The sequence below is a fragment of the Medicago truncatula genome, chromosome 2 (assembly GCF_003473485.1).
Source record: "Medicago truncatula cultivar Jemalong A17 chromosome 2, MtrunA17r5.0-ANR, whole genome shotgun sequence".
Taxonomy (NCBI): Eukaryota; Viridiplantae; Streptophyta; class Magnoliopsida; order Fabales; family Fabaceae; genus Medicago; species Medicago truncatula.
In genome coordinates, this window is record NC_053043.1 from 39653969 (window position 1) to 39679698 (window position 25730).

The 25730-nt window shown below is 32.3% G+C and overlaps 4 protein-coding genes across 4 annotated transcripts; 1 reads left to right on the forward strand and 3 right to left on the reverse strand.

The window, feature by feature from the left end:
• The first annotated feature begins 348 nt into the window (after positions 1-348).
• LOC25487365 (probable E3 ubiquitin-protein ligase HERC4) lies at positions 349-7012 on the forward strand. The gene is made up of 6 exons (XM_013609275.3): positions 349-1560; positions 2063-2272; positions 2439-2549; positions 5267-5635; positions 5745-5852; positions 6432-7012. The coding sequence occupies exons 1-6, from the start codon at positions 1222-1224 to the stop codon at positions 6768-6770; spliced, it is 1476 nt and encodes a 491-aa protein (XP_013464729.1). The 5' UTR covers positions 349-1221; the 3' UTR covers positions 6771-7012.
• Positions 7013-10865: 3853 nt separating this feature from the next.
• LOC25487366 (CBS domain-containing protein CBSX5) lies at positions 10866-13284 on the reverse strand. Its single transcript, XM_013609276.3, has 2 exons — positions 12879-13284; positions 10866-11926 (listed from the first exon to the last, which is right to left on the reverse strand). The coding sequence occupies exons 1-2, from the start codon at positions 13202-13204 to the stop codon at positions 11083-11085; spliced, it is 1170 nt and encodes a 389-aa protein (XP_013464730.1). The 5' UTR covers positions 13205-13284; the 3' UTR covers positions 10866-11082.
• A 4798-nt stretch (positions 13285-18082) lies between these two features.
• LOC120578407 (uncharacterized) lies at positions 18083-19982 on the reverse strand. The gene is made up of 2 exons (XM_039831100.1): positions 19916-19982; positions 18083-18702 (listed from the first exon to the last, which is right to left on the reverse strand). Exons 1-2 carry the CDS (start codon positions 19980-19982, stop codon positions 18083-18085), a joined length of 687 nt encoding a protein of 228 aa, XP_039687034.1.
• Positions 19983-24222: 4240 nt separating this feature from the next.
• LOC25487367 (CBS domain-containing protein CBSX5) lies at positions 24223-25652 on the reverse strand. Its single transcript, XM_013609277.3, has 2 exons — positions 25268-25652; positions 24223-25148 (listed from the first exon to the last, which is right to left on the reverse strand). Exons 1-2 carry the CDS (start codon positions 25588-25590, stop codon positions 24314-24316), a joined length of 1158 nt encoding a protein of 385 aa, XP_013464731.1. The 5' UTR covers positions 25591-25652; the 3' UTR covers positions 24223-24313.
• Between the last annotated feature and the right edge of the window lie 78 nt (positions 25653-25730).

Consider the following 25730-nt stretch of genomic DNA (forward strand, 5'->3'; position numbering starts at 1 on the left):
TCATAAGTCATAAGCATATGCTTTCTTTCCTCATTGGTAAGAGGTTTATAATGATTGAATTTCCAAAGAAAACATTAATTATTGAATTCACGACAATTTCAAGCAATAGAAAAATCATATATATATATTTTTTTATATATCTCGTCTCTCATTTTCTCCATTTTATACGGAACCTAAACTATTCAATTAATTTTCGGGTACTGTATTTTATTTTCATAGTATTATCTAAATGGACCCGTGCATCGCATGGGTGGTTCTAGTGCAATAAAAAATTTGAAAAGCATCTTTTTCCTTCAATAGTGCAATACTTGTTTTAAAAGGATATGAAAAATTGATCTAAAAAGAAAGTGCTTGTGAGTGAGTGTGAGACAACGTCAACATGAGGGATAAGTAGTGGTGTCACCAAAAAGCAAGCTTCAAATCTTCAATGGTGGTGCAAAAGATTCAAAACACTAACATAAACATCTGCTGACATGGTTCATTATCATAGTGCCACGTGTAAACAACTTCAATGACAAGAAATATACCTTCTCAAACATCCTCAAAATTTGATCACAGAAAAAAACACATGAAATTGTCCCATTCATAAATTAAACACACTTTACAAAACCCTATCCTTTTTCTTATTTCCTTCAACACCCACCAACCCTTATTCTCAGATTCTCAAACACACCCGCTTTTTCAACTATTTAAGATTTCAGATCGGTGCTTGATTTCAATTCAATTGACCTAATTTCAACTTTTAATTTTTTGTTTGCTCTCAAAAAATTCTTTTTTTTTTTTTTTTTTTTGTGTTGGGAAATTGCAGGTCTTTATTTGATCCTTGAATTGAATTTTCAAGGTGATTTTGTGGGGGGTGTGATCAGCAATCTTCTGATGTTTGATTTCCAATCATCATCTACACCTCCTTTTTTTTATTCAATTTCCCATATTTTTTCCCCTTCTGATGTGTTCTTCATATGCTGCTTCAATTGTTTGAGATTTCGTCTCAAAATTTGATTTTTTTTTTATCTGTAACACACAACTGTGAGGTCCCGGGTTCAAACCTGAGGTGTCCCGCCTAGCAATATCGGCGTTGTCAGTTGAGCTAGGCGGACCAAAATTTGATACTTTGTCCCAAAGGGTTGTTTCTGGTTGTGTGAAAAATCTATCCACACCTTCTTTCAATCACATTTTGTTATCTTTGGTGAGAGAAAAAAATTTCAGCTTCAAATTTCAAGTATGGGAGATCATTATAGAGCTGTTTCTTTTGAGGAGTTACCTTCACATTTGATATTGGAAATTCTGTGCTCAGGGAAGCTCAGTGCAATGGACCTTGTTTCTTTGGAATTTACTTCAAAAACTTTTGGTGCTAGAAATGGCATATACCCTTTAAAGTTTAAGTCATTGGTAGACTTTGCTGCATTTCAGTTGTGTGATTCTCATGCCATCTTTTCCCAGATGGTTTTGAATTCTCAGAATGAGTTGTATGACCGATGTGGCGGAAATTGGAAGCGAGTTTTGAGGTTCTTGCAGTCTTTGGAACAATCATCTGATATGGTTGAGACATCATTAGGAAATGTACTATTTATTTCACTATACAAACCATTGTGTTTTATTGTTATGTTTGTTTCCTATCGAATTATGAGTTGCCGTTTTTTCCGTTTTTATTTTGTATTAAGTTTCTTAACATTGGTGATGTTTTATGTTTTTCACTTTGCTTTTCAACTCCAAGATGTTTAATGTTTCACTTTGCTCTATGTCACCATTGTACATTTATAATAAGTGATGTAATAATGCATTTGTGCAATAATGAAAACAGCTAAAAGAAAAGGAAATGGATTTGGAATATTAAATGTTGTATAATGATTGTTTTAGAAATTTCATAATTTGAATAATTCTTCAATACTATTTTTTCTTGTGTCTACGTACACGTGTCGGCACGACACTGACACTGACACGTTGCCATCGGAAGTGTGAGTGCATCATAGATTTTTTCTTGCTTGTCTGTACTAGTCTTATTGTTCTTTTATAAGAAGAGTTGTGGAGTTGGAACTTATGATGAATGACATTTAATTGGCAGATGCAAATTACAACAGGAAAGTATCACACCTTGGCAATCAGAAACTCCTCGGTCTATTCTTGTGGTTCTAGTTTGTGTGGTGTACTTGGTCAAGGGTCTGAAACAACACAGCGTACAGCGTTTACCCGAATTAATTTCCCACCTTTGGCGCGTGTGGCACATGTTTCGGCCTCATATAACCATGCAGCTTTCGTTATGGAATCTGGAGAGGTTTGCAAATGCTTAACCTTTATTCAATTAGTTATGACTCATTAGCATGCCATTAATCCGGAATAAATTACTATGCATGTTTCATTATTGCTTTATGTTCTTGGAATTGAAACCAATGGTTTTAGATCGTAAAATGATTAAATTGTTTCCGTCGAGCAATTTTCAGGTATTCACATGTGGAGATAATTCATCTTTTTGTTGTGGTCATAAAGATACAAATCGACCAATTTTCAGGCCACGTCTTGTTGAATCCTTAAAGGGGATTCCTTGCAAGCAGGTAAAAACAGAATACCAATTACTTTGCTTCTATTATTTTTACTCTGTTCTCTTTTGATCTTGGTCCGATATATTTTTAAATTAGCTATCAAGTCTTTTCATGAAGTCTGCAATAAAATGCATTTTGTAGTTCAAATCATAGTCACATGATTTCCTGAAGTATATAGGGAACTGCTAAATGGTTTGCATGAACCAATTTGCGATGATTTTGCGAATTGATTTGTCAAAATTCCCAATGAATTCGTAAAAAGCCACAAACCTAAAAGACGGAAGAGTAAACATTTTGGAGAACAGGGTAGTGGTGGCCACAAGAAGGTTAGGGGTTTTCGCGTGGGAGAGAAAGAGGAGTTAGCAAAGTAGAGAATGCTATTTAATGTAATGAATGTTAATTTATAATAGAGCTTGATGTTTCTCTGATAACCAAGATTCTGGAACGTAAGTTTTTAAATGAATGCTAAAAATGAATAACTTGTAATAAAAAATGTGGCAGACAACTGAAATAACAAATACTAGTTAATTTTGAAAATAGTGAAATATTTTCTAAATTAAAAAGCTAATCAATCTATTAACTAATTATTATATTTAAGATTTAAGATGTGAATTTGTCAAAAAAAAAAATTTAAGATGTGAAATTCTCTGATGTTATGTCTTTAATCCTATGATAGCGTACCAATAACGTACCGGCTATGCATGCCTCCATGTATCCAATACTTTGAGGCTTCCCTGTTCTCGTACCATGTACTGAAGATAATTGCGAACCTGGTGACTGTGGTTCCAATTTCTTACTAAGGTATTTGAGGAGTGTCACGAATATCAAGACCTAACTCAACCCTACAAAACCGGCTTGTACGGTGAGGAGTGCCTCCTCTTTATAAACTCTTCTCAAGAATCCTATCTATCCGATGTGGGACTAAATCCCCTCGAGTGTTGGCCACTAACAAGGAGGTTCTTATCCCTTTCATAAAGGTGGTTCGTCATCGCCTATTCTATGTTAATTGTTCTAACTAGGGTGGACCCTCTCGCATAAGGTCCATTTATGGATCATTGGTACTAGTCATCGGGTATATCAGTATTTTAGTAAACGATTTAGATTTTTAATCGGGTACCTCAATTTTGAGAAGTTCCAAAAATTGTTGTTCCTTTTGTTTCCGTTGAAGCCATCATTCTAGAGTTGAGGCACCGGTTAGTTGAAAGGAAATACCAAGCATATTAGGGTTCTGAGAATTGGAGATGGTGCTGGGGCACAGAGCAACAGGCTAGCAATAAAGATAAAGTGGTTCACCTCGTTGTGACATGACATCTAGGGTATAGAACTTACACGACGGCGAGAGGGGTAAGTATCGATTGGTGCTTGGAGTAACAGTCCATTGAAGTAAGGAGGATACAATGTAAAGGAGGAAAATGAAGTTCAAGAACTGATAACGGCTTCCCCTTCTTTTCTTTTTTTTGAAACAACAAATTTTATTTAACAGCCAGATCTCTGCTCAAGACGAACAGAGACTGGTGAAACTAAGGATACAAACAAAAGGCGCCATATATAGGCGGAAGCGGAACACTTGAAAATAAACACCCTAAAAACACCCCTGAAAACAGACCCCTTCACAAAAGCAACCACTGTTAAAACGATATCCAGACCCCTTCCCCTTCTTGTTATTGTGATAGTTTTGTTTTCTATTCAGTTTTTATTTGAATAGAGATTGGTGAAAATGATTCGGGAGTTAATCCTTCATTTTGCAAGGATTCCACATGGATATGGATTGTTGGTAGAAGTGTGATGAAAAAACATGCGCCTTCCACATATTTAATTAGTGGTTCTTCCCGGTCAGCATTTTATGTCAGTTTTCCTAACGTGTGCAATATTGCACACGATAAGGATAATTAATCACTCACTTCTTTCCTTGTTAATTATTCACTTTCAATGATTTATAACGTGTGCAATGTTGTACACCTTAGAAAAACCGTTTTAAGGTAATATAAATCTAAATTCTAACTGGATGACTAATCTCGCTTTAGTCTAAATATCCTGACAAGTGTTGTAGTTTTGTCGTATATTTGAAACATCACATGTTGTTCCAAGTTACACAATAACAAATCTCGAGTCTAAACAACCGTCCGTATGTTTCACCAGTTTTCTGTGATGCATGTGCTCAGTATTATCCATGAAGGCATTAAACTCCTCAATTCTCAAAATTTTAAGCTAATTTATACTTCTAGTCCTTCAAGTTAATTTTAGGTTTCACTTTGGTCCCTTGAATTTTTTTCGTTCCATTTTGGTCCCTTTAAGTTACTAATGTTAGACACGTTGGTCCTTTTCTATCAGTTTTCTATCTGAGTTCATCAAATGTTCTGTACATGGCATTACGTTGTTGTTGTTTAGGTGTCTAACTCAACAAGAAGAAGTGAAAGGAATATAGGAAACATTTGACGGATTTTTAACAGAAAACTGACACAAGAACATTTGTAAATTAAGAGACTAAAATGCAACGAAAAAAACTTAACCGACCAAAGTGTCTAAATTTTGTAATTCAAGGGACCAAAGTCGAGCAAAAAAAAAATAAGGGACCAAAGTCGAGCAAAAAAAACATAAGGGACCAAAGTGAAACATAAATATAACTTAAGGGATCTAAAGTGTAATTCATCTTTTTTTTTTATTTATCAATGAAGCCTGTTGTATAAGGTTTTCTCAAAAAGATATGAAATAACATGAATGTCTCTCAGGTTTCAGCAGGGCTAAACTTCACAGTCTTCCTCACCAGACAAGGTCATGTTTATACATGCGGAAGCAACTCGCATGGCCAACTTGGCCACAGTGACACTCAGGACAGACCAAGCCCCAAAAAGATTGAAGTCCTTGGTAGTATAGGCCGTATTGTTCAAGTTGCTGCTGGACCAAACTATATCTTATCTGTAACAGAAGGTGGATCAGTATACTCCTTTGGATCAGGTTCTAATTTCTGTCTTGGCCATGGTGAACAACATGACGAGTTACTGCCACGCTGCATACAGAAATTTAGAAGAAATGGTATTCATGTTGTCCATGTATCTGCTGGGGATGAGCATGCAGCGGCGCTTGATTCAAATGGATTTGTGAGTTTCATTGGACAAAATAAATTTTCAATTGTAATTGTCACACTTGATTTGGGCTTTTGATGCACGTCTGAGAATAGTTTTTAAGTTTCTATTATTGATGTTTCAGGTATATACATGGGGCAAGGGATATTGTGGCGCTTTAGGCCATGGAGATGAGATTGAAAAGACAAGACCAGAGTTGTTGTCTAGTCTCAAGAATCACTTAGCCGTTCAGGTATTATATCTAATGGTTTACGATGAATTTTTTGCGTTGTAGGGTCCATCTTTTCATTTGTTGTTTTCACTTTAAGTAATAAAATTGCCACCTTGTTTTCACTTTTATCTATTGACTATTATTAAAACAATGATTTAGCGAGACATTGTAATTTGTTTTCCTGCCAAATACCTTTTTTTTACCATTACTAGTTCTTTCCCACTTCTAAAATCTGTAGAGGAAACATAAAAAGCTGTTTTTAGTATTTTCATGTACAAATCTTTTCATCTAGAAAACAAAGTAAAAGCAAATTTTTTTTTGTAATCAAAAGTGAAAAGAAGAAATATAAACAGAAAACATTCACTCGAACCAAATAAATTTTCTGAAACTCAAGTCTTTTTCACTATGTAGGCTGTAGCATCGACACTTCAGATTAAAGGTGTGTCCGGTGTTCGAGGTGTCGGACACCAACAATGTACTCTGTACTTTTCATATTATAACTGGTGTTGTCGTGTCTGTGTTATTAGTGTTTCATAGCGTTTTCATCCGATTATTAAGATTTATAATGAGACTGCTCCTTATTATTATTGGTATTTGTAGGTGTGTGCAAAAAAGAGAAAAACCTTTGTGCTAGTTGATTCAGGTTTGGTCTATGGCTTTGGCTCCATGGCATTTGGAAGCCTAGGATTTCCAGATGCCAGAAGACTAACTAATAAAATCTTGAAGCCTAGAATCGTATACACATTAAGAACTCACCATGTTTCTCAAATTAGCACTGGCTTGTACCACACTGTGGTAGTCACTAACCGTGGAAAAATACTCGGCTTTGGAGACAATGAAAGAGCTCAACTTGGTCATGATACATTGAGACATTGCCTTGAGCCTACTGAAATCTTCATAGAAAATTCATCATCTGAAGATGTTGATCTTATGTTATAAAGCTGCATCTGACACATCAAAGAAGTCACATTTTTTTTAGTATGATTATATTTTTACTTGTACAATATCTGATTTCTGATATATGTCACAATATACTTTTATAGTTCTATACAAATAGTGATAGTAACCTGCAAGATTGTGAGGAACCATTTTTCAATAAGTTAAGAGTTTGTTTTATTTTGCTTAGTAAAGTTTGGTACCATTTTGTCATTAATATCTATGTATTAAGACATTTTTCACTTCTTCACTCATTGTCATTAGTAACATTTCATATGTTTCAATATTTAGTATTTACAATATCTTAATGTCATTTTCCTAATATCTGAAAATGATGGTGCTCCATTTTTATTGACATGTTTCAAACATTTCTACTTGAACTTGTCTTTAGTCCGACTAGAAGTACTGTGGCTCCTACATGTAATTAATAAGATTGCCTTATTTTTCTTTTTCTGCATAAAAATATATGAAATTTAATGTATGTAGGGTAAGAGTTATGTTTTCTGTTTTCTTGATATGAATGTTGGGTAAATGTTGCATCAAACCCTTGCTTGCCACACGAATACAGAAAATATTGTGGCTGTTCTTGCTCTATAGTATGGGATAGTATGAAATGACTTATAGTCAATAAATGTATTCAATCATACTGGCAAAAAAAGATCTGTCAGTCTTGCAATTTTCAAAGGAAATGTGTCATGTGTTCTTTGAATGAAACAACAATTTTTTGGTCCCTTTTGTAAAAAAAATAATAATAATTTGGTCCCTAAAATGTTATCATTTAAAATAAACAAAAGGGTTAAATATGTTTTTGGTCCTTATAAACCAACTTTTCGTTTAGTCCCTTTAAAATTTTCCTTCAACTTTTAGTCCTTAAAAAATTTTCCATCTTCACTTTTGGTCCCTCTTTTAAAGTAAATTCATATGTAGAATTTATATTTTTGAATAAAATTTTGCAGAAAAATTCATAATATTATAAGAGCCTCTCCTAAAAAATATTAGAATTTTTTAACAAAACATGAATTTAATATGAATTTTTACATTTTTTACGGTTAAAAATTCATAATTAATTTATGTTTTGTTAAAAATATTCTAATCTTTTTTGGTAATTTTTGTTACAATATTCTACACAAGTCTGTACAATTTCATTAAAAAAATACAAAAATTAATTTAAAAATAGGGACTAAAAGTAGTGATTGAAAATTTTATAGAGACTAAAAGTTGAAGGAAAATTTTAGAGGGACTAAAACGAAAAGTTGGTATATTTATAGGGACCAAAATCATATTTAACCCTAAAAAAAATTATAAGGAAATGTGTCGTGTGTTCTTTGTATAAACCACCATTTTTCAGCTTTGTTAGCACCTCATTTCAGTTAAACTCTCTAGTATACACTAAACCATTGAAATGCCATTATTTATCCTACAATTGATGGATGTATTGATAAGGTTGTTTTTGTTGGATGTATGAAAATGTATTTTAAATGGAATGGTAAATTTTTTTTTTGGCAAATGGATGGAATGGTAAATGTTACTTCATAGTTTAGTTGGAGTTGATAACGATCTTATTTCTCTAACAAAATATGATAACATCTATGAAAATATTGAAAACTTGATCATGGATCCAACTCTTTTTCTAACAAAATAACATCAAACACTTTTTTCATTTTTTACGATATCTGATTCTTGATATATGTCGTTATCCTAATATATCTGAAAATGACGGTGCATCACTTTTATTGACATTTTCCTAACTTCCCTAAATCAACTTGTCTTAGTGCAATTAGTAGTGTGGTTGTCCCATGGTTGCCTTATTTTTCTTTTCATTTATTTATTTTAAATAAATTTCGGACAAGAATTGTCTTAAATATTTGCTTAGATTCAGTCAGGGAAATGTAACAACGTTAAATCTTTTGAAGGTAAATTTGGCCACCATTTACATTTCTATCCGATTCGATGGATTAATCTCTACAGTTACATAAAGAAGATATCTGATTCAAATTAAAAAAAAAAGTTTGCTTCCCACATGAATACATAAAATAGAGGAATGATATGTGAAAAATCAAATTGTACAACCAACAACTTATTTACTATTTTTAATGATATTTTGCATGATTTTGATTTCCGTACTCCTCACAAAATTAAAAATTATTGCATTGGTTGTCCAATTTTAAATGTACAAATAACATAGCTCCATAAAATATTGTACCTGTACATACTTTATAGTATACAGAGTGTAAAATGTGTCATCTCTAGTATTAATCTCTGCCACTAGTATTTTTTTTTTCTTCCTAAACTTAAACTTTTACAAGGAAATGTGTCATGTGTTCTTTATATATGAACCACTACTTTGTTTGTCACTAAAATGTTCGCGTTTGAAACTTCAGCTCAGGGTTAATTTGGCCAGACATAAATTAATTTCAATGGCAATGATATATAAAGTTACTAATACATCCAAATCAAAAGTTGGTATAAGAAGTGAATAATCAAACACAACAAAGATCGGATCAAAAAGGTTTGGCCACAAATTTAGATACGAGTTCCTACCATTTTGATTGTAGTTACTTTTTTGTATTTGTTTTGATATGCTATTGTTTAATGTTTATCTTTGTTCACTTGAATTATTAGTGCTTGTTTGGGAAGGATGTTTTTGTCTGAATATAGATTTTAATTGTTCTTTCTTTGTTCATTATGCGTTTTATTTCTTTTTCTTTGGGTTGGATGATGTAATTTGGATTCTTTTTTTGTAATGTTTTGATGTCAATACTTGATCACAAAATTTGAAAATTGCGATTGTTTTATGATAAAAAATACATCTTATAATATCATAGGTTTAAAAATGCAATTCTTCACTTCTCAACATTTAGTATGCGTGAACTTCACGGCTATACTCTTTTAAAAAAAGAAGAAGGAATAATGCCGACGTCTAGAAGGCTGTCACACATTCACGGTAGAGGGGGTTTGAGAAGGAGAGAGTGGAGTAGATGATGAGATTGAAAACAAATGCTTTAATAGTAAGTCGAAGTAAGGACGAATAAAGGGGTTAGCTTTAAGTGTTTTAATTCATTTTAGTTGGTTTGGTGGTGTTGATATGTGATGTGCTTCTCTTAAGTTTTCAGTTCGATTCTCCCCAATGTCAATTTCGATACGTGAGTTTGACTTAAAAAAAAAAACAAATAAAAGGGAAAGTAAAGAGGGAAAAGAGAGAGTTGAAAGTTGTACTTGTGATCGTGGGACACAATTTAGTATATCCTTAATTCTCCGATGAAGTTTAATTTTTTAAAATTGATTTTGATAAAAAAAAAAAAAAAAATGTTACTATAAAACGATTTATATTTCAATACAACAACAATCAATTATGTCACTAAGAAAATCGATAACATTGATCAAACAACACCATAATATTAGATTATGTCATATATCATATATCTATCCAGCACCATAACTCTTCACGTTTGGATATATTTATTCCTTCAAAAAAAAAAATGTTTGAATATATTAATAAAAAAAATGTTTTTATCAACTCATATTTAGATAGTGTGATGGAGCCAACCATAGTAAATTTGTTGTGAAAACCACGTTTGACCAACCCAAAAATGTTTTTATGGGAAGCTTCAAAAGTTACCTTGGTTTAAAAATAATTGTTTAAAGAACTTGAAAATGCCATTAGGACTACCACCTTCAACGCTGTTTCAGAATTTACCATTGTTTTGAAACTTAGGTGGTATAGTCTGTCTCAATTTTCTTAATAATTTTCAGTCAACGAAAAAAAAAACAACTCGTACAACTTGCTTAATTAGTTGTTATCAAAGCAAAAAAATAAAGTAGCTTTCTTCATGTCCTGTTACAGTTAGAACCAATGAACCTTCCTATCAACAGCCGTAAAATTTTGAATTCACACCATACAGTGTTCATCTAACAATCATTTTATAGACCAAGTCTCTGAAAGATTTAATCATTATACATTGAAGGCCTCCAATGAGAACATATATTCCCTGCATATTAGTCTAGTTGCTTTCTTACAATGTATCAAATCTCATTTGAATTTGTTAACATAAACACAATTTTCAAAGAAAACATTTGAGGGACAAGAACAACGATACATGATAAAACAAAACAAAGAACTTTATTCATGACAGAAATGTATCAAAGGAAAATTTCTTAAAATTGAAGTTCACAATCATAAAGCAAAAACAAAGATCCGGCCTCATCAGCCACCCTGCAGTTATTCATAACAGAAAGACCACATTCATAGGCCAACAAGTTTCATGCTTCCATATGAACATCCAAAGCAAAAAGGTTGTCACATTTACACTAACATCTAAATAACTTCTAAACGCTCTTTGAACACCTTCAAGATATTAGAAAAAGTAACAATGCCAACTAAGCTCCAATCATCCTCAATAACCCACAAGTAATTCACTCTATTAGCAATTGCTTGCATCATCACAGCAATCAAAGAGCTCTTGGGATGACAAACTATAGCCTCTGCCTTCCTCACATATTTGGCCGAGTAGCTTGATGACCTTGCATACTTTCCCGACCTTGTCAAACTCCTCCCTGGACTCTCCTCATCAGAGGAAGAGGAGGATGACATATCACCTGTCAAGGAAGTCATAAGTGTAAACTCTTGCAGCAGTTTTTCCAAATTCTTCTCCTTCAACCTTGCCTTTACAACCCTGACTAGATCCTCAGGGGGGCGACCACAGTCAATGTAGGCCATCAAGCCCCCTGCGGACAAAGTTGTGATGGCGGCCGCAACCGTCTCATCACAACATGCAAGTGTGAAGGGTGATATCTCACCGATGAATGTCCCATCACCGTCGACAATTGCGACAGAAGTTTGTTGTGTGAGGGACTTTGAGATGGCTTCAACAGCAGAAGATGCCGGGGAAGAGTAATCAATGGAGAGCACATCCGAGCTGATAATATTGAGACGATCGATGGATTGTGCAGGGAGTGCACTGAAGCGGCCAATGGAACCAAGCAAGAACCTGATCACATCCTCTTGTGTTAACCAGCAGAACTCAACACCATTGTGGCTGTTGATTGTTAATGACTTCTGCTGCAGTTTTCTCCTTGAAAGGCCACCTTTTTTTGTCTGCGAAATTGGCACCACAAGATTTTGTGCCCCCTCAAGTATGAGATCAATGGCATCCAATAAGCTGTAACATCAAATTAACAAGAGACGTTAATTAACTAAAATTCTTAATCTTGATCAAGTTAAAACAAACACATTTAAACAGAATTTCAAGCTTCAACATGAAACTACATATATATAATCACCCTCCCCTTTCCATGTCCATCAAATCAATTCCACACTTCAAAACTTACCCCCAAAAAAATACAATTTCAAGTTTCATCTAGAAACTTCTGATCTGAGTAAAAAAAAAGTACCTAGTAACTTTTGATACATATCCCTTTTTTTTTTTCTTCTTATTTTATGGATTTTCATATATCTATGACTCTAAACTGTGTCTCTTAAGAGTTTCGCTATATTCTCAAAATTCAAAACTCTTACTCAAAATCAAGGGCTCCATTCTCTCTTTTTCCATGTAAATCAAACACATTATAAAATCCCCTAAAACTACAACAATATCAAACTACCCATAGCAAATTTCAAATTCAGATAATTCAAGACATTATAATTAACAAAAAAAATCTTACTCTACAATTAAGTGTATCTTTGGTTCTAAGGTGATAAGAATTGATTTTTGGGTCTAAAATTGAGTCAAAGGTAAAATAATTTGCGTTTCGATACATTTACTTTGAAACAAGTTGAACAATAAATTTGCGTTTAAAAATCAATTCTACTAGAAAACAACCAAATATGTCAAAATCAATATAAAATTAAAAGTTTTAAATCTCAACTTCAAACAGAATCAAGGAAAATCAATCAAAATCAATTATACGCCTCTATAATCAATTTGGACCGTTTAATCCAAATCAATGACAATCACTCTCAAATTAATAACCAAAATTATTTACCTCTTGTACTTATGTGATACAATCACATAAAAGTGAATATAGATTTAAATAAGTGTTCGGTTTGTGTCAGTGCTTTAGTAAATAATATTGCAAAGTCGAAAAAATATTGAATAAATAAATAAATAGTACCTAGATGAAGGTTCTAGATGAACAACAAGACCATCAACCTCATTGAAAACATTGGAAATGGAAGCCTTAAGAGCTTTAGAAGGACACAAAAGATTTTCCTGTTTGCAAAGGAAAACAATAACATCAACCATACAAATTTTCCCAACACATTGACATTGACCGAATTCAGAGTGGTCACAGTTCCAAACACTGACGAAACTTTCGCCGCCGGAGCTACGGAGGACTTCAATTGCCTCAGCGACGGTAGCCGACGTCGAAAGCGACTTCAACGGCGGCTTACCGAGACAGAGATCAGATAACTCATGTGACAGAAAGAAAACTTCCATGCAAAGATTGAACGCGGCGGCGGAGAGAATGTTGAAAATGTTGCAACAACTCGTTTTTGTTGAGTTGAGTTGAGAAATGAAGAAAATAAAAGCGTGTATTTATAGTGGAAAATTAAATGGAAATAAGATTGTTGTGGGTCCCTTCATTTTTTTTTTTTAAATTGGAAAATAATATACACTTTTTTCTTTTTGGTTCAAGTGGGGCTCATTGTTTTACTTTGGCCAAAAGATGATTAATATTTCCTTAATACAAGATATGTTTAAAAAACAATAGAGGAAAAAAATCCAAAAAAATAACAAAAATTACATAGTGGTTTACCCAATATAAAGTCACGATTTAGTCCAATAAGAGTGAAAATGTAAAAAGCAAAATTAGATTTGAGATTTTTCAACCACCCTCACAAAGAATAAAGTTTAATGCGTTCAACCAATTGTTCTAAAAAAAAGTTGCTTGTTACAAAAAAAAAAAAAAAATTAGAATCGTGCGTGCTCTTTCTAGATGATTTAAATACAAGCCAACCATATAACTTGAAAACAAAATCGAACATTTCCCTAGTACAAGATATGTTTAAAAATAGCATAGAAAAAAAAAAGCAAAAAAAAAGTATACATACAAAATAACATATTGGTCTGCCTTTTGTCAAAAAAAATAAATAATAATATTGGTCTGCCCTTTATGTAAACAAGATCGAATATCCTTTATGAAAACATATGCTGATATGCACCACCAAATTGTTACACACGAAAGCCAATATTAGTAGTTGTATGAACAATAGAAATTCCAAATCATTGAAGTACAAGATTTAAAATATGACCAAAGAAATCACATTCCAAGAGATCAATGGATAAAGTTATCTCTTGCAGAAATCCTCATTTTTTTTTTTTAAGAATGTAGGAATCCTCTTGTTAACAACCCTTCACGCCAATAGCAACACTTTGAGAGGTGTTACTCATTATTAATGAGTAACTAATAAACCCCGCCCGTACTTATTATAAAAAAAAAAAAATTAATTAATTTTATTGAATAACGGATGTATCTGACCTATATTATAGAAAAGATACATCAGTTATTCAATAATTATAAAGAGTAAATTGTTTCTTATAATAAAGAGTAGTGCGTAACTTAGTATTGACTTCTTATAATTCGTGACTAACATGTCTTTTTAGCGTCGTTATATCAAGATGAACAAAGCAATACCCATAAAGTTTGGTTAGATATATCATATATATCGACCATCCAATTATTAAATAACAAATCATATTTTTATATTAATTTATTTAATAAATAAATCAACTTTTTAATGAGTTTTGCCATTGAATACCGATATTCAGCGAAACAAATTTTTTTTTAAGAAGTTAAAATGAAATTTATTCAAAACAGAAAGAATCCTAACTAGCATGAGAAATACTAAGTTAGGAGACTTAAATAACAACATACAAAAGAAAAGTGTGTCGTACGCGGAACACTCAAACAAACACCCATACATCAAATACAAACGTCTACAAACAAACCAAAAACACCCTCCACTGAGGGCCCCCAAAACCAATAAAAACTAAACACCAAAGCCACAAAGTCATCTCCCAAAAACAAACTATAAACGCCCTCCAAAATAACCATCAACCCTACCAAAAACCCGTGCAGCCGCACCTTGCTTATCTTCTGCAGTTCAACGCAATTAAGAACATGTAAAATCACCACGAGCATCACTATCAATATCCACGATCACCCCATCCAAAGCCACACCACCATAACCACCAACGAAACGAATTAACCTTCAATAAAATCCTAGGAGTTTGAATTAGTTACACTTTCCATATCTTTTACTTCAATTTTTTTCCCGAATCAATCATATTTATCTTTCTTTTTTAAAATAAAACCAAGCAAGTGTAAAAGAAATTGACTAAAACAAATGTAAATGTTATCCTATTGTTGTTTTTTTCTCTATATAGTTTAGTGGTTAAAAATTTATTTGCTTAAGATGAATAAGTAAGATGTCTGTAGTTTAAACGTCATCATCTACATATACAATGCATTGTCCCTACTTCGACCGCTTATGGGTGACTAATCTACATTGGGGAATATGTGGGGTACACTGGTACACAAGGTGGGTTCTCATCTCCCAATCGATTTTTTTCATATGTGTGAGACGGCAAAATTGCAAACACAAAAAAAAAAAAAAAAACCGAAAGTATGTGAAAATCATTTATTTAACTTAAAAGAAATAAAAAAACAATTCGGACATGTGATTTCTGGTCAAAATTACCCTAAATCATTCATATTTGATAGATTACAAAAAGAAAAAATTATGACGGCTAAGATTTGAGAAGGAAAAAGACAGAGAAATAGAAATGAAAAAGATGCTAATAAAGCTATATACCGTTTTAAAAATGAAAAGGTGTTAATAAAGTTATATACTACCGTTTTAAAAAAGAAATGGTAAATAATTCTATTTTCTTTTACATAACTTGATTTTATATGTTCCTTTTTTTTTTTTGTCTAAATATACATCATTACTTATAGTTGTGTGGCTATAATCATAATCTATAATATTATTTCAATAATATTTTATCTCCTTTTTACTTTCATATATCAATTATATTTTCTCAAAAAAATATATCAATTAAGTTTAACTTCTACATTTTTTAATAAAATTAAATTATGTTATATAACATGTACTATTGTCTATTTGATATTTTAAAAAATAATATATTGTCTCGAGAGAAATGAACTCGTCGTATCTCTTAAAGTGGATTATCATGTTTAAGGCCTTTGGATGAAAAATGATGTTCGAAAGAGAGAATTTTTTTTTTTTGTTACGACATGTTATTGACATGAAATTTACATATCGTGTGTTCTCTCCTTTAACCAAATTTTAATTTTTTGTATTTAAGCGGTCTAAATTCTTACAATTGGATCAGTTTACTATTGGTGGAAAAAGAAGTTTTTTTTTTTTTTTTAATATATAAAACCAAAACTAAGCAATTTTATTATTGACAAAATTCATAATAAATATCGGAACTTCATCACAATTTTAATGAATCATAATACACACACACATGCATCCCTAGCAAAGTGTGAGCGTCCACATACATTTCAAAGATTAATAATTTAAAAATATTTATTCCTCTTGTAAATATTTTTTCAAATATACTTTTTATAATTCATTTTTTCTCGAGTAAGTAATTCATATATTTTATATAGCATAAAAATTAAATATTAACCGAAAATATTATTAATAAATTATAAATTTATGATGCTTATATGTAAGATCCACTCAAGTACTCAAAATCGATTTCCATGAATTACATCGTGGATATACTCTAATGTGCACGTGGAAAGTAGTAGTGAGTTGTGATCATTTATTTCACTTTGACCACCAAAAAAATGGACGATAGCTAACCTTCCATCATTCTTTTTTAAAAAAAAACCTTCCATCATAATGCAAAAGAGCAGATCTGACAATAATTTATTAATAATTAAAGGTACTAACTAACAAACATTTGTACGAAAATATTATTTTCTCATGGCTACAAAGACATTATTAGAGAAACAAAATAAATAAAATAGACAAAAAGAACCATGCTTAAATATTCACCAAATTAAATTTGTTTTGTTTGATAAGACGTTGTGGTGATTAACAGCTGATTGCATATCAGATCGATCAACAAGCCGGCATCTCAACATATATTCTCGATCATATGCTTTGATCAACTTGCACAATATATATTAATGTTTCTTTCTTGTCATCAATTTGACAAATTGAGTCAAAAAGAACGTATACACACCATATAGTAAACAAAATCAAATTGGCATACTAGCATATTTGTCACTTGTGAGTGACCAACAACAAAAACAATAAGATCTAGAAGGGCCTTTGAGTGAAGAAACTAAAATAAACCACATCTCATATTATTTTTAAAATGAAGTGCTAGCACTACCCTCTTTAATAATACTTAATTTTCGAAATTTTTTTTATTAGTTAAAATTTATGAATGTCGTCAAATCATGAGTCACGGGTGAATTTGATAAGATTCGTATGAATTTTGAGCCAATAAAATAGAATATGGTAAAAAAAAAAAACTAAAATAAAGCACATCTTAGATGATTTGATGTTCAAATAACACATTAACATTTTAATCAAATATTAATTCAAGTATGGTAAAAAAACTTCTCAAGGAACATGATGATTTAATTGATGCAAAGAGGAACATTTGTCCAAACTTTTTCATATAATATATTTGTCCAAAAACTTGATAAAGAATATGCATTAACAAGTGACATTACTCCAGCTAATGTTCACGTTGTAAACAAAAAAAATGTTCACGTTACTGATTAATTTTTAACCCTTATTTATAATTTGTCATGCGTGATGGTGACTGATGACAGACATATTGTAAGCAAGAAACATGTACAACATATGTAACTGGATCTCAAGAACAAATAGATGCCTCTAAAATATAGAATAAACGAAAATCTTATACCTAGCATGTTTAAACAAATAGATGCCTCTAAAATTTAAACTTGTTAGGATCTGTGATATAACGTGTATAAATTATTTTATAAAAAGAAATAGTTCTTAATTTATCTTGTTGTATTCATATTTCATAATTGAAACCCAAACAAATGTATTTATAATTATTTATAGCAATTTAATCTCACTTACCTACATGTTAAATGGACGGTCCGAGGAGGAAGATATTGATGGCTAACCAACTACATGCATGACATGCGTGGTACGATATAATTATTTTTTTTTTAACAAGCCAAAATGGAATTATATACGAATTAGTAGTTCCAAACGTACAAGGTGTGCCTTTAGAGACTACCTCAGAAACCAAGAGTTACAACGATTACATACAAAACACAACAGAAAAACCTTAGCCAATACCCAAACAAACAAGAGGGCTTGACCACCACTGCTGAGTCCCAAAAACAAAGGTAGCTTTTTTAGCTTTCAACCAACCTAGAGACAACAGCTTAACCTTATCAAGTAAACAGGGGATGGGGGTAACAACATGATTAAACATACGGTTATTACGTTCATTCCAAACAACCCAGGCACAAAGAAGCCAGATTAGTTGCATAAAAGAACGTCTAGCAGCACCACCACCTATCAAATGAGTGAACTGTAAAAAATGAGCTGAAATATTATTTGTGTCCACCCCAAAGCAACCGATCCAATCACGCACCAAATGCCACAGAGAACCAAAAGTATCACACAATAAAAATAGATGTCGAGCCGATTCAGGATGACCGCAGCCAGCAACACACAAAGACATGTCAGACGACAACACCCGTCGAGCAATCAAATTTGTCCTTGTTGATAAACGATCACGGAGGAGCCTCCACGCAAAAACGGAAACCTTCAAGGGAACCTGTTTGTGCCACACCAAATCCAGATCATCGACGGCGACCGGAGGTACCTGAGAGATTAACAAACTATATGCACCTCGAACTGTGTAACCACCAGATGGGTCCGGAAGCCACACCCAGCTATCTGAAACAATAGGATTCAAGGAAACATCAAGAAGTAAAGCCCTACACTCATCTAGCAACTCCTCCTCCCACTGCCATAACCTACGTCTCCACCTCCACACCTCCCCCCACCGCTCCGAATCAAACGATATAGTTAATTAAAATCCGCTTAAACGTACCATTATTGATCTATTTTTAGGCTAAATAAAAGTAAAAATCAAATGTGCATCGGTCATAGCTCAACTAATAAAAATGTCAAAATTGTTAGGTCGATTGTCATGATCAAAGTTTAAATCCCGATACCTTCACTTATGTAAGTGAGTTTATAATGACTTTGTAATTTCGTTTAACTAAAAAAAAAGTAAAAATCAAATATGATTGCATTGCTTTCAACTTGGATGGTTTATACACCGGGAGTGTAGAAATTTTGTTTTTTTATTTTAAACAAAATATTCTCGTTTCATTTATTCAGATTTTTTTTAAGGAAGCAAAATGAAATTACGATAACAAACAAAGATCATAACCAGAATAAGGAGGGCTAAGAAAGAACACAAAAAGCACAATCATACGAAATGAATCATCACTGTTAATGTACGATTTTCCAAAACATTTTTTCTGTTTTACATTTATGATAATGGAAAATACACCAATAATATAATTGATGAAAATAATTTGGTAAAATAAACATTTTTTTTTTCATTTTGGTTAAGTAGTTTAGCAGATATAATATCACACTTTTTAAGTGGAAATAAATAGAGAATCACAGATTCAAACTCGTATCTCTGTAAATAGATATCCATCTGCTGAACTATGTTAGTTCATGAGAATGATATTTTCTTCTAATCATTACATAGAAAAATATTAAGAAATGCCCATGAAATACTTTCTAAGAAGTAAAAAAAAAAAAAAAAAAAATCTTAAAAATTAGGCATTCAACACTTTTTTTTGTCAAGTAGTCTAGTGCAGTTAGAGCTCACACAATTTAATTGTGGAGAAGTGAAGTGTTTGGGGTTCGAACCCCAGCTCCTGCATATAATATACAATATCTCTATCAACTGAGCTAAGCTCACGGGGATAGACATTCAACACTTTAAAACTTAATAATAGTTACTTTCTAAATTGAGATATTTGGGTCAATGATTCAAAAGAAAAGTCTAGATCCAAAAACAAATGAGAAGAGAGGAAAATGTCAACATAAGCACACATGATCGTGTCAGTAGGGAAACGGTGCTGGCCTGGCTGCATCTTCTTACTATTATTGATTACCTTTCTGAACATGATGAGCTGTGGTTCTCCGTACATTTCAATAAGTACAAACTTAGTATCATCATAACTACTGTGGGCTTGTCTTTGTCCTGTCTTTTATCTTTGTGTTAATCTTGTTCCTCTTTCTTTGGTTTGGGTGTTACATCCAAACACGTCTCTCATTCTCAGGCACTTCAAATATTCCACACTGCCCCCTTCTGCTTCCTTTGTCCTTGCATACTTTCAAGATATTATTGCTTAAATTGATACCAAAATCAAATAAGGAAAATGTGTGTATTTAATGTTAACAAGTAGTATCTTTGAATCACTCTTTTTGAATAAATAACTTGCATTTCGTCTTCAATCATGTTCATACAATGCTATGTGTAATCTTGATTAGTCTTTAACCTGATTATGATCATCTCTCTCATAACCGCAAAAAGTTCCCCCAACCTATAATAGGTTGATCTGATTTGACCAAAGTTATGATAGGGAGGTTGCGAGTATCCCTAAACATCGTGTTCATCGATTCTATAAGATTAGTTGTCATATGACTCCAATGTTAACCTTCATTATACGTTTGAATTCATTTTTCTTTGGGTATATTGTCGACCCACTTCAAAGCTTTCGGGTTTGCCTCCTAGATAAACTAGTTCAGTACAATAGTTTTACAAAACAATATAAATTTAATAAGCTAACTTATCCAATATATCTACTATAAATTAGCTTTTAAACTAATGGCTAGCTATAAATTCATCCGTTATAAACTATTTTATCAGATATCCGTTATTTTCTGTCAAGAACCCAAATACATGAATTTTTAAGGTTAGAGTTTGTGTTGTTTTGTTTTTATGTCCATGGGTTGTCCCTCTTCAGGTCTAATATATAAGCAACAAAAATTCAAAATTAGCGGTTTTAAATATTTAATTAGCGGTTCTAATAAATTAAATCCTCAAACATAAAATTAATTGTAATTTACTCCTTATATATTATCTACCAAGACCGTAGAAAACCTCAAAGCTAAACAGAAGTAATTATATACTATTCATCATCAACTCTTTTAAATCCACAACATGATTCAAATTCAAGTCTTTATGAAATATGAGATGAATTCTTACGAGCTAGATCAATCTATATTGTGATACGTTTTGAATATAATATTATACTTTATCGAGTCATTCATTTATTTACTTTCTCTTCATTAATATAAGTATAAAACAATTAATTAGCTAAAAGTATAAATAAAAAATTATAACATTATTTTAGGTCAAAAAAATATAACATTAAAAACATGTTAATTGATTTTTTTTTAAAGAACGATTTTTTTTCCTAGGGATTATAAAATCAACAATCAAAATGTAACAAAAAAAATTATGAATTGTAACTCTTAAAAACGTCAAATAAAAACCAGACCAGCTGGATCGACCGGTCATCGTTAATTTAATAATTACTATTATAATTTAGGGAGCTTCTACAGTGCTGTCAGAAAACTGAATTTTTAAAAAAAAGTTAATTTTGATCTTAATGTTTGATTCATTTTTAAATTGTTGATTACTGGTTAATAAATAATCAATAGTTATTCATCTAGTAATGCTTGCAACATATTGGACTTTCAAGTACTATTTTATCGTTGAAATCTTTAACATGCAAACATAGTTGATGATATTATACGTAGTCTTAAGTGTTACACTTTGTGGGGTGTTACGCTTAAAACAACGTAGGATAAAATTAGATTAAGTGTAGTCTTGTTAATCTGATGAATTGATGATACTATGAAGACCGAACTTTTGATGTCATTGTACAAACAGTGGGGTGTTACTCACTACATTTTTGATGTTATAGTGTTAACTTCACTAAAAAAGTCATTCTCATGACTTCACCGTAGAATTTTCCATAATTTATAAAATTCATTGTGTTTTTAATTTATTATGTGCAGCTAAATTTTTGGAAGTCCAACTAAGTGACTAACCACGAAATTCAATTCAACTTTTGAATGCATGAAAAGTTAGTTGGCTTATCGACCAGACTACCACTCGTACGCAAACACGGTCTCTTTTGTCTCATTCATCAACTGGAATCTCACATGCTCAAGATAGGCTGGTTATATACTATGATATGATAAGTGCAACTAGTTTTAAATAACTAATATGTCAATTTCAATGGAGGATTTTAGAGCATCATAATGATGGATCTAATTGGATGCTCACCACACTTAATTTTTCTTCTTAATTAGTTTCAATTACACTTTTCATAATCAATTAACGCATTTTTTTTTTTTTTTTTTTTTTTGTAAAAATATTGAATAGAACAAGTGGCCTGATAGGAGTCTATTCCTAGTTTGTTTAAGGCAATTGGCTTGATCTAATTTGTTTTTTTTTTAATTTTTAAAAAGGCAGTTTAGAATTTTTAAAAAGCCTATTTATATAAATAGAAATGGCCACCTTGAATTTGAAGTAAAACTTTTGGGTTCATTGTGTACATATATGAGACCAAATATTTGGGTTCAGTGATAGATCTTTTTAGAGCTGATTGGGCAGGTAACAATGGAGGGTGGCGTTGGAGAAGAAAACTTTTTGCTTGCGAGGAAGAATTATGTTGTTAGATTATACTCTTTGTTTTCTACATTCTTTTACATGAATATGTTTTAGACATGTGGGTTTGGAGGCTTCATCATGACGAGACTTTCTATATTAAAGGTGTTTATCAATTTCTTCACGCATAATGTGTTAGATGAACCTTTATCTTTTCAGGATTTGATTTGGAACAAATCGACTCCTTTAAAAATATCTCGATTATCTTCGAGACGACTTCAAAATCTTGCTTCCTATAAAAACCAATTTGATTGCGCTTTATTTTTTTGAAAGTGTTAGGTACGACAGTTGAATTGGTTAAGTACCTCGTGTGCAACTTTTTTTTTTAGGGAAGTACCTCGTGTGCATTGTCAAGATATTTCATTCTTCATGCAAAACAACTTATTGACTTTTTCCACTTAAAAAAGGAATTCCGTAATTATTTCCAAGCCATTTCATTCACTTACACTATGATCATTTGGTGATTTGGTGACCGGTTGAAAATTCAGGTTTTCTTCTTGTCTTAATCTTTGGGGGAACTTTTTTATCAAACTCTTGTATCTCTACTATTTTCTATTCTTTGCGCTTCTTATGTTAGTATATTCTTTTAATATATTCCTTTTGGCTTTCCAAAAATAAATAACATATGAGATTAAACAAACAGAACAATTTAAGTGTTTTTTTTAAGTAGCCAAAATGAAATTTAATAAAATCACATCCTGACAAATACAAGGAGTGTTAGGCCAGGAGTCGTAAAATAGTAACATACAAAATAATTTAAGTGCTTTTAACTTCAACGGAAAAATTCATCGCTGTTTTCTTGCAATGTATCAAATCTCATTTGATATTACCATTGTAAAGGTAATTTCCATGGATATGATAACATTTTAAGAGGATCTTCAATAGAGGAGTCTTTTACTTAACAAGAATACCAATCTATTAAGAACGCTCATTAGAAGAAGAAAAAAATGGATATCGATTAGTTGCTAGCAAACTATATAAGACCTCTCCCTTTAGTAACTAATGGGTACTACAAATAAAATAGAAAATAAAGTAGATAAAAATTGATCCGACTATTTCAAGTTTAAGTGATTATTTCTTCTTTTTAATTTCTTTTTATTTATTTTCTAAGTACACATGTTAAAGTACATATTAGTGGACCTACTTAATGACTATTTTTTGTTTAATATCATTGGAGTCATTGAGTCCATAATTGATACTTTTATTTAAAAATTATAAATAAATAACGTGTATCCATTTAAAGTCTTTTTTTAATTTACTACCATTGTTGATGCGCTATGTACTATGAAAACAAAACATTACCTCGAAAAATGAAAAAAATAACAATGACAAATTTTCTTGACAAAGAAATGTGGCAAAGGGAAATTTATTGGCTTAATACATCCCTCGGTCCCTTTGAGGAAATTTATTGGTGATACACGGTTAGATATGATGAGCTTCCTTTATTCAACGGTCTTCTTTTTGAGAGATTTAAAATTAATAAAATAGGACCAAATCGATGACGAAAACAAAGATAAGGACCAAATTGAAACGTTTAATAGTTAAGAGACCAAACTGAAAAATTAAAATAAGTTAAGGGATCGGAGGATGTATTAAACCGAAATTTATTAGAATTGAAGCACGTTCAAATAAAGAAAAACAAAGATCAAGCCTCATTTTTGTCAAAAAGAAAAGATCAAGCCTCATTAGCCACACTGCAATTATCATTAGAGAAGGGTAATATTCATAGGCTAACAAAGGTTCATACTTCCCTATGAACATCCAAAGCCAAAACATTGTTACATTTATCCTATACATCTAAATAACTTCTAAACGTTCTCTGAACACTTTCAAGATATTAGAAAAAGTAACAATACCAACTAAGCTACAATCATCCTCAATAACCCACAAGTAGTTCACTCTATGAGAAATTGCTTGAATCATCACAGCAATCAAAGAGCTCTTGGGATGACAAACAATAGCCTCTACATTTCTCACAAATCTTGCCGAATAGCTCGATGACCTTGCGTGCTTTCCTGACCTCGTCAGACCCTCCTCATCAGAGGAAGACGAGGTCGACACCTCACTGGTTAAGGAAGTCAAAATTGTAAACTTTTGTAGCAATTTCTCCAAATTCTTCTCCTTCAACCTTGCCTTTACAAGTCTCACAAGATCCTCTGGTGGGGCACCACAGTCAATGTAGGCCATCAAGTCCCCTGCAGACAAAGCTGTGATCGCGACAGCAACCGTCTCATCACAACAAGCAAGGGTGAAGGGTGATATCTCACCGACGAATGTCCCATCATCACTGTCAACAATTGCAACAGAAGTTTGTTGTGCAAGCGACTTTGAGATGGCTTCAACAGCGGAAGACGCAGGGGAATAGTAATCGATTGCGAGCACATCGGGGCTGATGATATCGAGAGAATCAATGGAGTATGCAGGGAGTGGAGTGAAGAGGCCAATGGAACCAAGCAAGAACCTGATCACATCCTCTTGTGTTAACCAACAGAATTCAACACCGTTGTGGTTGTTGATTGTTGATGACTTTTGTTGCTGTTTTCTCCTTGAAATTCCACCTCTTTTTGTTTGCAAAATTGGCACCACAAGATTCTGTGCTCCCTGGAGTATGAGATCAATGGCTTCCAATAAGCTGTATCATCAAAATAACAAGAATAAGGGTTAATTAATTAAAATTCTTAATCTTGATCATACTAAACTAAAGCACATTAAAACATAATTTCAAGATTCAAAGATATATAAAAAAAGTACCTAGAAGAAGATTCAAGCTGAACAACAAGACCACCAACCTTAGGCAAAACTACAGAAACCAAAGCATTAAGAGCTTTAGAAGGACACAAAAGATTTTCTGGTTTGCAAAGGTAACAAATAACATCAACCATGCAAACTTTCCCAACACATTGACAACGAGTGAATTCAGAATGGTCACAGCTCCAAACACTGACGAAACTATCGTCGGAGCTTCTAAGGACTTCAATTGCCTCGGCAATGGTAGCCGACGTTGAAATAGACTTCAACGGCGGCTTACCGAGACAGAGTTCAGATAACTCATGTGCCAGAAAGGATACTGCCATGCAAAAGAATGAACGCGGAGGCGTTGAGAATGTTGAAACGGTTGTTGAAATATTGAAACACGTTTTTGTTTGAATGAAATAGAGGGAAATGAAAGCGTGTACTTATAGAAGAGAAGAAAATAACATCGGAGTCAAGTGGA

Excerpts from the sequence above, each read along its gene's own strand:
- LOC25487365 (XM_013609275.3), top strand. The coding sequence starts at position 1,222 with ATGGGAGATCATTATAGAGCTGTTTCTTTTGAGGAGTTACCTTCACAT. Across the intron at positions 2,273-2,438 it reads TCGTTATGGAATCTGGAGAG|GTATTCACATGTGGAGATAA; the intron begins GTTTGCAAATGC and ends AGCAATTTTCAG. Across the intron at positions 5,636-5,744 it reads CGCTTGATTCAAATGGATTT|GTATATACATGGGGCAAGGG; the intron begins GTGAGTTTCATT and ends TTGATGTTTCAG.
- LOC25487367 (XM_013609277.3), bottom strand. The coding sequence starts at position 25,590 with ATGGCAGTATCCTTTCTGGCACATGAGTTATCTGAACTCTGTCTCGGT. Across the intron at positions 25,149-25,267 it reads CAGCTTGAATCTTCTTCTAG|CTTATTGGAAGCCATTGATC; the intron begins GTACTTTTTTTA and ends TTGATGATACAG.
- LOC25487366 (XM_013609276.3), bottom strand. The coding sequence starts at position 13,204 with ATGGAAGTTTTCTTTCTGTCACATGAGTTATCTGATCTCTGTCTCGGT. Across the intron at positions 11,927-12,878 it reads CATCTAGAACCTTCATCTAG|CTTATTGGATGCCATTGATC; the intron begins GTACTATTTATT and ends TTGATGTTACAG.
- LOC120578407 (XM_039831100.1), bottom strand. The coding sequence starts at position 19,982 with ATGTACGGAGAACCACAGCTCATCATGTTCAGAAAGGTAATCAATAAT. Across the intron at positions 18,703-19,915 it reads TAGTAAGAAGATGCAGCCAG|ATAGCTGGGTGTGGCTTCCG; the intron begins GCCAGCACCGTT and ends CTATTGTTTCAG.